General features: G+C 40.7%; 1 protein-coding gene across 7 annotated transcripts in view; it reads right to left on the bottom strand.

The window, feature by feature from the left end:
• The window catches only part of RASAL2 (RAS protein activator like 2), a 286,489-nt gene that overhangs the window by 104,226 nt on the left and 169,198 nt on the right, over positions 1–13,065 (bottom strand). Inside the window, exon 1 of one of the 7 annotated variants that reach the window (XM_090047334.1) lies at positions 10,231–10,301. The exons of the other annotated variants lie outside the window; for them this stretch is intronic. Within the exon in view, the coding sequence (XP_089903460.1) occupies positions 10,231–10,243 (13 nt within the window). The 5' untranslated portion in view covers positions 10,244–10,301. Of the gene's footprint in view, positions 1–10,230; positions 10,302–13,065 lie in introns of those variants that run through there. 7 annotated transcript variants of the gene reach the window in all.

Below are 13,065 nucleotides of genomic sequence, written 5' to 3'. Positions count from 1 at the left end.
TCGCACAGCCCTACTGGCCACAGCTCCATCCAATGCCCTGACTGGGCAGCACCTGCCCCTGCCCCACTCCCTCCCTCACTGTGGGTGCCTTGATCTGCACCCCCCCCATCCCTTCCCTCCCCCACCACGGACTTACTGGTTAGACACTGCTCTCCAAGCTGCTGAGCTGCATTCATGACCATGTGCATGCTACAGCTGTGCATGTGCACACAGCATTTATTGGTGACATTATCGGCTGCACTGGCCAAAAAAAGCCGATTGCCAATAATGTTAATTTTCCTTTTATCGGTGCTGATCCAGTACATGACCAATATATTGGTGCACCTCTACTAAAAATGCCATATATAGAATTGAAAGGTTCCAACACCAATTAACAATTCCACGAGTTCTACTTCCACGTTAAAGTCCAAGTGCCCACTTACAGAGGAACTGTTACTGCATTGAGAAACTGAGTTATAATGCAATAGCTTTCTGACCTTGTTACACTCTAGTTTGATTATGCCTGAATAGACTGGACTAAATAGCTTTTAAAGTTCTGGAATCATGCTCAACAGATATAATACTAATCTCCAAGGTGGATAATGAACTTTTGGGATCAATTTACACACGCATGACCAAGCAGCATTTTATAAAACAATAGTTCCTTTAGTGATATTATGATACAATACCCTAACAATTTAGCTGTACAGACCAGCCTTTAAGTTTAGTCATTATACTCTAAAAATGTTAATTTGTTACAGGAACATAGCCTCAAGGTAGCCACGTGTCTTCCTTTGCTACACAAGAACAATAACACATGACAAAGTACAGGGCCAGGCCCCTTTTTCAATTAAACCTGGCTGAAGAAGGCAAGTTTCTTTATTTTTTAAACTAGCCCAGGGCTGTCTGATTTTTAAGCAGCCAGGAGCTGAAAGCCCTGCAGGCTGCATGAGTGAGGACCGCATGCCTGTGGGCCACATCAGGGACAGCCACGGGTTAAAAGGGCTGCAAACTGTGTGGGCTGTGCATGCCCACGGGGGCACCTCCCTTCCTCACTGCTGCACCGTGTGCTGATGCCCCATACCCAGGGCATCGAAAGCAGAAGCCAGAGGAGGGAGGGGGAGCCTGGTGTCCTCACCGCTCTTGCAGCCAGAGCGATGGGGGTAGCAGCAGCTAGGTAGGAGCCCAAGGGCTGCAACTTAACCACTCGCAGGCTGCATGCAGTCCACGAGCTGCCAAATGAACATCACTGAACTAGAATATTCTACAAGATAAAACTGTTAGTGACAAGATACCATACACACAGCACAGCACAACACACCTAGTTGTATCTTAGTTTATATGGTATTTTCAGATTCACCTCCAGCTAGCTACATGCTTTGTTTTGCTAGACTAGAACAATAAAGCATGACAAAATACAAGTCCACCCCCCCAACTTTTCAATTTAGATCTAGTTGAACAATACAGGTTCCTTTCATTTCTTCCTTATAGCAACCTATTCTGCAATGAAGTGAAACTGTTAGTAGCAAGATACCAACACACAAAAGGTACCCAGTTACAAATCTAGCTTATTATATTTTTTCCAATTATTATTTCAGAAACCGTAGTAGTGTAGTACATTTAGCACAGTCAGTGATCTTTGCAGCTCTCAGCCAAGATGAGGACCTCTGCACACCACAGCATGGCTGCAATATCATCTTCTGCCAAAAAAAGACCCTCCAGTTTTGGAACACACACAGATGCCCTTCCAGGACCGACAGAAATCAGAAACATTAAACAAGCCCTCATTCACTCACTCATGTGGAACAGCGAACAAAGAATTCCCTAAATGACAATTACGGTAGCAGTAATTGCACACCCTGACAGTTTGCAAAAGCAAAACGAGGTAGGAAGGGATGGGTGGGTCTCAAAATGAAGACAGATGTTTTAAATAGTCAAATCACCACAAACTCTGAAACCATTCAAAATATAGTAAAATAAGCAAGGGACCACTGCTACGGTTGACAGACAGTTTGACTAACTCAAAGATTCCTTGTTATCTTCTATCCTGTTGGTTACCTGTTCTCGTAGACCAGTGGTTGGCAACATTTTATTGGGTGGTAATAATCTGGAATTACCCAGACTGGGTTTCCAGTTTGGGTCTGAGGGCAGCAGACGTTAGGAACCGGCCACTGCCGCTACCCCAAGCTTGGCGCAGGGAAAGCCTCCTGCTGCCCAGCAGTGGTGCAGCCTTCCACTACTCAGCTACAGCATGGACAAAGCCCCCCTGCTGCCCACCAACAGCAAAGTAATTCACTAACCAGCCTCCTCACTCCATGAGCTGGATCAAATGGCTCCACAGGCTGGATTTGGCCCATGGGCTGCAAGTTTCTGATCCCTGCCTTCATTCTGATAGAAGGACAAAAGGAGGAAGTTCAGTAACTTGTGAAACATTGAAACGTTCCCAAATACCACTGATTGGAAGCCAATGCCCAACTGTCACAGGCTAGAGGAGTCCATACCTACAGTCCCCTAGCACTCTAGGTAAAGCAATCAGTTTTTAGGTACTGAAGTCTTGTGGCTTTGACACTAGGGTGTGGGAGTGACCACCCAGTCCAGCATGCCTCACAGCAGGTCAGGGGAAGAAGAAAAGGGAGTGCTTCCGCCCACGCTTTGGAGATCGCAGGGGGGTAGGTGACTTGTGCTCGGGGGGCACTTTCAATTTTTTGCTTTCCCTTCTCTCTCAAATATGAGTTTAATGAAGTTCAGTAGCTTGCACCTTTAACTGAACTCTGCTTGCTTGACTTGGGGTGTCAGGGAATGCAGACACAGCCAACAGTTAGAAACATAGCTTTTACTGAACAAGGAGTGCAAGGGAGCTCACAGCTAAAAAAAAAAAAGTGTCAACAAGAAGGGGGACAGGGGAGGAAAGATTAGTGGCGTTCTGGCTGCATACCAGAACAACATAGTTAGCTGTGTTAGTCAGAAGTCAAGTAGAAGGCAGGGCAGTTGCACCCTATAGACTAACAGAGGTAAACAAACAAATAAATAAACAAACATTAACTATATATATGTGTCCATACCCTGAAAAGGAACTCTGAATGAGATCCAGCATTGTTAGCAGCTGCAAAACATTTCCTTAGAATGGCAGAGAGGATGGACTTATGCCAGCAAGCTGATCTGGCCTGTTAGCTGAATGTTCAGACCGTAATATTATAGTAACAGCACAGCAGGTTCCTACCACATAATTTAAACTTACCATGACTATAAGATAGTGAAGTTAGTTATAATCTAGTTCTGGGGCTTCTGAACAGAAACTTCCAGTCTGCAGAGTTCTGATGAAGACAGATACCCAGCATAAATTAGCCTTAGGTCATACTTCGCTTTTAATGCAAGGGTTCTTCACCAACCAATGCTGTGCTATACTAGTAAAATAGAACTTGTTAGAAACATGCCTCTTTATGTTTTATTCATACATATAATTAGTCTGTTGTAAGCCCTGCATCTCTCTATCACACAACTTAACAGGAAAAATCTCTTAACATGAGTTTTTAAATAAACCTGTCTGATACGAAATCATCTAGCAAAAAGGTATTAGAAAGGAGATCAAATTTTGACTTGGTAAGTTCACTTCCAGGCAAACATTCAATATTGGCATTACCTCAACTCCAAGACATGTATTCGTTTGCAAAAAGGCAATTCCCCTCTCCACCTCACAGAGTTGTCTATTATGCATATCAAAATACTGATACACATGTATTTGCTATTAGGGCTGAAGATGGACCCTTTTAGTTGCACTCACTCTGGCACCTGGGTCAACATGTGCAGTCCCTGCATTGAGCCTGCTGCTACTGAATTCAAGTTTTGCATTCTCTGGAGTACACAACCTAGAATATAAAGTACCAGAACACCCCCCAAAACAACAACAACAACAACAAATTAAATGAAGTTTGAGGGACAAGAAAGCTGCCAGAAATCATTAACTTAATCAAGATGAGTAAAAAGGTGAAGAAGCTCAGAGTTCACCTCCCTAGAGCTGCTGCTACCCTTGTTCTCCAATCCACAAAACACACTTCACTGGGATCAGTAAACAGTTACATTTTCAACTATAACCAAGAGCTCTAACAATAGTATTTCTACCAGTCAAGATTCTGGATTTCCGTAATTGCTCACTGATGAAGAACCATGCGGTTTTTTTCATCTTTTTTTCTTCACTGCACAAGTTAATTATATTTTCATACTGAAACCAGCCTGAGGCATCCTTTTAGCAGAATCTGTCAGCAATACTAAGTTATATATTTAACAGTTCGGGAATTTGAGCATTTAATAATGACCATCCTGAAAACATTAGAACATATTTAATTCAAACTAAAAGCCAAGTCATCTAATCCCTATTTCAGTCTTCCTGAACACTGAGAACTGTGATTTCATGCAAACATACATCTTGTTAAAATATACCCAGCCTGCACAAAATATTTCAATATGCAATATTACAAGATATGAAGGCCAATTTATTTCTGATGTCCTCAACCAAAATTTCTTACATTGTAAACTCTTTCTCTCATAGTAGTCTTAATTTTATAAACATCTTTACAAAGTCGGCCTCCCATATTCTTTCCCTTATTAAACTTCACATTGATTTCCCAAATTAACAAAACTTGACTGATTAAACGAGGTGGTAAACTCAATGTCTTAAGGACAGAGACCTGAAAAAAGGCACCTGAAAATTCTCTTGAAGATTTAAGGTATAGAAACAGTGATATATTACAGATTATTTGAAAAGGACTTAACTTTTTAGCTATTTAAAGTTGCTGTAAAGAGGTTCAGTGTAGTGGATATGAAGGAAGACACTGACGATTTCAGTTGAAGTTCCTTGTCCCATTGGTTTAAAAGTCTCAGGCACTCAGGAGAGATGCAGGCTGTTTGTGTGGGACACTGTAATGGTAAACAGTCTTTTTAATCGTTACCAGTCTGCAGTATAATCACTGGGGAGCATGTACAGTATACAGGCATAGGCAACCTATCTGACAAGTTATTGCTGTCCTTGAGGACACCTGCTTGATCCCCAGCAACAGAAGCTGCTGACTTGCTATGAACTGTCAGAGGAGAAAACAAGCAGAGCAAAGGTTTTGGGGTTGGGGTTTTTTCGGTAGGGGTGGGGGTGGAGCTGGGACGGCAGGAGAGGGGATAGGACAGATTGCACTCAACTGATCTCCAAGTTCTTGCTGGGACTGCAAAATTACTTCCCTTGTTGAACAGTCAAGTGCATAAGCAGAAAATCTTCCTTACCTGTCCTAGAGCATGACTATTTTGCAGAACTTTGTGCTACTGCATTTCCAGAAAGTGTTTGAGATCAAAGATCGGACAGAAGCAGTTTTGTCAATGCACTTTGCTGTCCAAGTTGGTTCTTATTCCAGCTTTTAAACTGTACCTGCTGCACAACCTTGGCTGCCTAATGTCACCAGATTCCCCTCTCCAACACTTTGCCTTGTCTTTTTAGATCACGGGCTTTCTGGAGGAAGGAATGTCTATATATACATATAATGGCAAGCACGGTATGGCCCCAGTCTTACTTGCTATGATAATAATATTTATAAAAATTCCTAAGCCCAGTGTAGGAACTGCCACGTTTTTAAAAAGTACCAGTAATGTCCTTGGCATCCCTGCCATGCTGTTGTTCCTGTCATTGATGGATTACTGCACAAGCTTCAGTCTGATGCCCTGGTGCTTTAAGCAAGCAACTAGAGCCTAACTAAAGAGATTTTAATATAATCATTTATAATCTAGGATGCCCCTCTCTGACATCCTTTGTTAACAGTATAAACACCTGCACAGCACCCCTTGTGACTTTCAAATACACTGGGAAACAGTGTCCTGTAATTACACACAAGATTATAATTGGCTTAAAGAAAAGCCACGTTTCCATATTCTCGAGAGACCGACCCTGCTGTGTCATACTTCATTTCTACAATTCTTGTTCAGATCACAAGGCAACGCCACCATACTGTCACTTCAAAACGCTCAATTTGAGAGCACCACCTCTATTTCAAGTAAGCTGCAGAATTATATAGTATTGGCTTTACGTAATAGTCTCATAACAAGGTTAGCCTGCTAGACCTATTCCCAACAAGATAGGTGCCTCTGATTCTCAGATAAGGGCTAGAAACGTCCTGTCAATCACAAGCTTTGCTCCACCTTAATGTCCCTGCTTGCTCCCTTCAGCTATTAGGAAACCACAGATTTGCTGACATCAGCTGGGAATTAAAACCTTCCTCTGCTGTTAGGTGATTGGCCCAGTCACAAAAATGACCAATTCACAACAAACTATGTCACTACCATATTGCAGCAGCACAGAACGCAAAGCCAGAAAATTACCTACAAAAGCCTGGCCTGGTCTAATGCCTAACAGCCTGAAGAAAAGCAATTTGAGACTCCAAGTTGCAGAGAACTGAAGCAGGAGCTTTCCTATGATAGTTATGAGTGACCTTGTCCAATAATACAATTCCACACTCCACCCCTGTTCTTATCCTTGAATCACATATTTCCCCCCTCCCTTTCATTCTCTGTATGTGTATAAAAGATTAGTAATTTGATGACTGAAAATATCGGTAGGATGGAGACATAATTATCAAAGCAAGGAACATTTCCTTAAAACTAGCAATCTTGTTAAGGGGTTTAATCTGGCAGTAGAGACTCCTTATGCCTGAAGAAGGGTGATTGTGCCCAAAAGCTCGCAAAAAACTTTTTACCAACTACCCAAAGAACTTGCACTGCAATCTGTTAAGGAAATTCAATGCACAAAACATTTTTTGTTTACTTGTTTTGCATATGGTCCCAAATTGGGGCTCAATTTACTTCTGATGCAAAAAAAGCAAGATTGATATGGGGAACTAGATACGATGGTACATCTCTAGGACACAACACCAATCTACACGGGGACTGAACTAACAGCCTCAAGTTCCCTCTTGTAAACTCCTGAAAAAGACTTTGGAATAAAAAGACTCATCTTCCCTTCCTTCCCCTCTTGTAAGAGAACCCGTCCCACATCTTAACCATGGGTTCAGAGCAAAAGATAAAGCTTTGGAAGTGTAAATTCTGTGAAAGCTGGCACAGGGCAGAAACAACCCATGGAACTCATAGCTCACTACCAAGTTCAGGTATTTTGTTGTAAGGGGGTTGCTAGTCCCTGTACATGTAACAGAATTGACTGAGGCTGCCAACTCATGATTTTATCATGAGTCTAATGACATGTGTGGGTTTATTCTTAAACCTCTAGCTCCTGAAGTCAAATGAATATGGAGAGAATCACAGCTTTCATTTAAGCAAGGCTCCTATCCCTCAGAGAGAAAAGCCTGAAAATGAGACTTAAGTATCTCTTAGAGGCCCAGAAGTTTGCTTTAAAAAGAACCCCAAATTATTACTTTCAATCTCATGATTTTTAAACTAGATTTAAATGCTTGCTGTTGGCAACACTGTTAATGATTACTCAGAGGCCTAACCAAAATGAATGAGTTGGTGGAACTGTTCCACGTCTTACTTGGCAGGTGCATGCATGAAATCACTGTCCCAAGAAGCAGGCTCAGCATCCTGCAAGTGCAGGGGAAAGGAGGAATGTTTTGGGTCGCAGCAGCAAAGCGACTAGCTGTTTAAGGAACATCACTGTTAAGCCCTCGCTTCCCAGACTGGTTACAAACACTGTTGTTAGTGCCTGTAAATTACCTGAAGAGCAAACTTTAAGATCCTTATTCTTACCAAGATGCACAGAAAGCAATGGATGGGTGAGAGAACAGATCAGACAAATATCAAGTTAGCCATTATTCAGACAATGTGACAACTCTAGCAAAAATGCCCATCATCTTGGCAAAAGGAGCAAGACAGAGCTCAAATCCTATTTCATGCAATTGTATGGCCCCCATTTTTAATTTCAGTTTTAATACAATTCACTACTGGCCAGATCAATAAAATGCAGACAGCAGGCTTACCCCTACTTTTAGTGTTTGAAGATGGCATGGTTGAAGTAGCAGCAAGAGGCCATAGATACACTGTTCACTTACTTTCCACACATTTTCTCATCATGGAAGGCACTGGCTCAAGTACTTTAATTTAAAGAGGATCGTTGTGTTTTTGTTTCACTTTGGACCAGTTTCAAACCCTGTAAGCATTCACTCTGAGTGCCCTCAGCATCTAATAACATAATTTATCCTGAGATCAAACTTAAAAAATAAATAAATCACATAAATCCTTCTGTGTGGGATTAAAGCTCTAAGAAAATACAGGTATCTAATATAGTAGCTGCACAACAGGCTGTATCATTCCCCAAGGGTCTTTGGGAAAGGCCTTTCAGTGCTAACAGGGCACTTGTTCATGCTGTTTATGAAATGTATTTTGCTACAACAGTTTTATATTTATACTGGGCTGGGGGGAGGGGTCACTTTGGACGTGCCCTCACTTACTCTGAAATCAGGCCTGATGGACTGGGAGTGCTTTTTTCAATACACACAATGTTTACATTGCCTTACAGTGCAACAAAACAAATTGCAACCTTCCATCTCCCTAAAACAAAAAGGCATATGTACATCCAGACACCAGAAAACAGAAATAGGGCAGGACAAGCCTGAGTACTATAGGACATCCCTTCTTTTTGTTTCTATCCAAATAAAAGCTGACTTGTTCCCATAATCTGCAAAGAGGCATGACAGATCTTTCTGACAGCAGCTATCCTTGAGCATTTCTTTTATTAGAGTTCTCCAGCTTCTCCCCTCCCTGCTAGTCTCCATAAAAAATATGCAAGAACATCAGCTAAATTTAGCTAAATAGGCTAAAATTAGCTAAATATGCAAGAACATGAAAACATCTTGAGACAGATCATATGCTGTTACAGACTACTATCTGGAGCTCCCAAGCATTATTGAACATGTTCCTTCTAATTCACCTATTACATTGGTGGGCTAATCGCATTAAGAAAAAAGGCCTCAGAAAAGGTTAGAAAGTCTAAATATTTCTCTTTTAACTACTGTCCTCCGATTATCTACAACCATATGAGGGGCAGAGGCATGGGATTTTTGTAAGCTTTCCCTGTTCACTTTTTATGAGTTTTGCTTTGTTTTAAAAGAAACATGCATTTATTTGAAAAATGTGACTATAAAAAGGTTTTTATCCTTTGACAGTATAATTCAGAAGTGGCTCCTGGACACTTTAATCTAAGGTAGGTAAGGGTGCCCAAAATAATGCCACTTTACCTTAGCAAGCTAGCAATGTTTCTGCTGAAGTGGTTAAAGAGAAAATAACTGTGAATGACCTCGCAGTAACCTATACTTATTAACAGATGGCTTCAAAGTAGACAACATTTAATTTAGTCATTTCAGTACATGCCTTTTTCAAACAATGCTTCCTGATTTTATAAGAACCAGTAAGTGTCTGAAAATATCAAACAGCAGAAAACCTCAAGACTTCTCAGCTGGTCACCTTCTGACAACAGATTTTTAAAACTAAGGTTGCCAGGAAAAAAGAAAAAAAGAAAAATCAAAACTATTAGGAAAGTAATATGCATTTAAAAACAAACAAACAAACAAACAAAAACAGTGGCCAACAACTCTGTTTTCTCTGAACAACATGTTGAACTTTGTAAACCTAAAGCTTTGATTTCTCTCCCCCCTACACAGCAGGAAGCTAGTTTGGCAATTTTTTTCACTGACCGCTTCATACAGTGCCAGCCACTATTAGCAAATTGAAAATGTCACTGGTTTTTATTTGAAAAGAAACTAAACTACTCTTGCTTTCATGCAGAAATCTAATTGTACATGCAAGTTTGTCCTTTCTGAGTTATACAAAACATGAAAGGGCTTTTAGGACTGAAGGTTTAAAAAAAAATAATAGGAGGAGCTATTTTAAACATCCAGACTGGTTATGTTAACACACCAGTTCTTTACTTCTCTTCTCTCACATGGTGTCTCAGCTGGATACAACTGTCCTTGACTTCTGCATTCTGAGCAGAAAGATACCCACAGTACCCTCCTCTCTCTTGTGCATTCATCTTGTCAAATAAAACAAATGTAAACAGCTTCGGGAAGTGTGGCTGTGTACAATACTGACGCAGCAATGAAAAAAGTGTGTATACAGTAGGCATCAAGGGAAAACTGAGAAGCAAACGTTTCCTTCTTAACTGCATGTGTAGTTTAAACATCCAGCACAATACCCAGTCCGGTCAAACCGCAGTGGAATACAGCCCCGATAAAATCCTGTACTTGCATGGTTAATCAGAAGGACACTTACCTGCAAACTGCATTTTGTGACGCTCTGACTGCCTCTACCATGATTTTGCCAGCATGACACCCAGAAAGCCAGCACACGCTCTGTACTGTATACGTCTCCCTTGCTTGCTTTCTATTTTCTCCAACTCAGAGGGGTTGGAATGCAGGAGAGCCAGAGCCAAAGCCAGTCAAACCCAAGCCTGTCTATTCAGTTGCTTGGCTTCAGTTAAACAAAAGCCGCCCTTTGCTTGCTTGCATTCTCTTTCAGTGAATGGGACGCGTGCAGTCTTCCCTGTGAATGCTACATAATCTACCAGAGACTAGTAGACACTTCATTTTCCTGTCCCAAAGGGAGGGGTGGTGGTAGAAGTGGTGGTAACACAGTGAACGCACAGCAGTGGGGGTGAGAGGTTGGGGAGATTCCTCTATTAAAAAAACACTCATACTAAAACTATGACAGTCACTGACTGGAAGGGACCATCTCAAAATCCCAAATCAATTATACAAAAACTAAGAAAGAAGTGCTAAATTTGGGGGCTGCTATCATTATATAAACTGCCTAAACTATGAAAAGCTAGTTAAGAAAGTACAAGCCCAGATCAGCCAGGTGAGCAAAAAAAGCCTTACTTCTCTCCTGCCTCTTTTAAGTGTCCAAAGTAAGATTTAATTTTATATTAATTTTAAGATACCGCTTCACTTAAACTGCTTCTACAGCTCCAGGATGTATATAATTAAAAAAAGCCCTGAAGATGTATTCAAGGAAAAAATGTACATTTTATCTCTTTGGATCCTGAGTTCCAATTACTTTTTATTCCTACTGTGATTTCTAGCTTTTGAAAGTGGAACAGATCTTTGCCTGCTGTCTTTTTTGTTTAGCTTAAAACTGCAGAGAGATCAATTTCTAGGTATAGCATTATCCTGGAAAAAAGGATGAAAACTGCTCTTTAACATGCAGAAAAAGCAAATGGGGAAAAACCCATATATTTTAATCCCTGCTGCTGCAATTCCTTTAATGCGTTATGTTGCCACCACTGAGGATAGCATGTCAAGTCTGATCAGTTTAAAAATCCACAATTTGAATCCCAGCAGATCCCACCTGCCAGTTGGGGCACCAGAGCAGAAGAGAATAGACAGGAGAGGAACGCAAAACTGCTTTGCCTGTTGCTGTAGTTCAATGAACAGCTCATAGTAAACAGACCACATGCTCCTTCCCACCTTCTGTAGTCTCCTTTCCTTTTAAAAAAAACAAATTTAAACATGTCTATTTTCTTTCTGCTTTATTCATTTGCTAGTAACATGATCTCTTTCCTGTTCAGCTCTTCTCTCCTGCGTGCACACACCTCTTCCTTTTTCCCTTCGTCCTGTTACTTGTTTCAGATAAGCTTCTGTTCTTTCTCCTCTTATGCAACAACCCCCACACCCTCAATTTTTTCCCAGTAGGAATGAGAGCTTTGATGACCCCACCCCCTGCTAAGGCTCACATGGGAAATCTGTAAGGAAGCCACAGGATAGTTCTTGGGGGAGAAGCTTGCTGAATGGTGAGTTCAAACAAAGCTGTCTGCACAAATAAATATGGATAGAAAGTGATTACCACCCGCACCATTTATCCTTAAATGAAGTGAAAATTAAAGCCAATCACTATACTAAAAGAAGGGATAGGATGCATGTCAGGGCTGCTGATCTGTGGGTTAAAAAATTATCAATAATAATAGTTCAAAGAGTAAACGGCTCCCTAATCAGAGATCAGTTTGACCTGGTCCCCAGAAATGTGTAACTACTGGAATGGTAGGACTAACTAAAACCATGAGATCACCCTAAAGGGAGGCTTAAAGCAACAGCAATTGATGAGCAGTTCTCTCTCTCAAGGAAAGAATAATTTGATAATTATATGGAATATATGATCCCAAAGCACTTTACAAACTGTATTTTCTGCATCACAGAGAAGCAGCTATGTTTGGGGTTGAGGACAACACCGTACACAACAGTTACAAAGGAAAAAATTAAGTCTTTGGGCATTAGGGAGAGCCTATATACTGCTATGCAAAGGCCATCACATTTATGTAGAGAGAAGACTAGATTTTAAAATTTCACCCAGGTTACATTCCCATTTCTTATTTAACTTCTTTCAAGAATCCAGGCTCAAGCAACTAAAACTCAGTTCCAACTCAGAAACTAAAACTCAGAAAATAAGGCCCCCAAAGTCATGATTTGGCTATTCTTTCAATGGAGGTAGTTTCCAGTAATCTGATAGGTTTGATCTGAGATAAATCTGCCCGTTTGTCATCCTCAAACTTGCCATACCTGCCACAAAGAAATCCAGATTCTTGAAATGCCAACGGAGGCTGTCTTATTTCCTTGAAGTAGAATCAGATCTCCAAGTACTTAGTAAAGACCACGGATTAGAAGGGAGAGAGGGAAACAAAAAAACAAAAAAACAAAAAACCAAACCATACAGCTGCTTGGAAATTTTCCAGAATATCTATCCAATTCTATTGAGACGACAGCAAGAATAAAATTGACTTCAATTGGACTTTATCATAAAAAGAGAATGAATCTTCTTTCAAAGATGAGCAAAAATAGAGTATATCAAGTTCTTGATACAACTAAAAAAACTACTTTAAAAACTTCTGTAGTGAAATTTCTAAACTCTGCTTCATATATTTTTTCCTATTGTAAAGTTACTTAACACAGTAGCAGCCATCAGCTCTGAACTGGCTTCTTTGGTTTATAACAGGCAGAGGTAGAAAGTATTCTTAAGTGATGGCTGATGTGGAAAGCAGGACCAGAAAGAGGGAGATACTCTCATATGTGGATTGTGATGGTCTCTATAAAGTTTATCAAAGAAAACAACTGTAAT

Source organism: Crocodylus siamensis, chromosome 5 (genome assembly GCF_052110815.1).
Source record: "Crocodylus siamensis isolate JL-2025a chromosome 5, ASM5211081v1, whole genome shotgun sequence".
Lineage (NCBI taxonomy): Eukaryota > Metazoa > Chordata > Crocodylia > Crocodylidae > Crocodylus > Crocodylus siamensis.
Note: the sequence above shows the minus strand (reverse complement) of the source record. Positions and strands in the feature narration are given on the sequence as shown.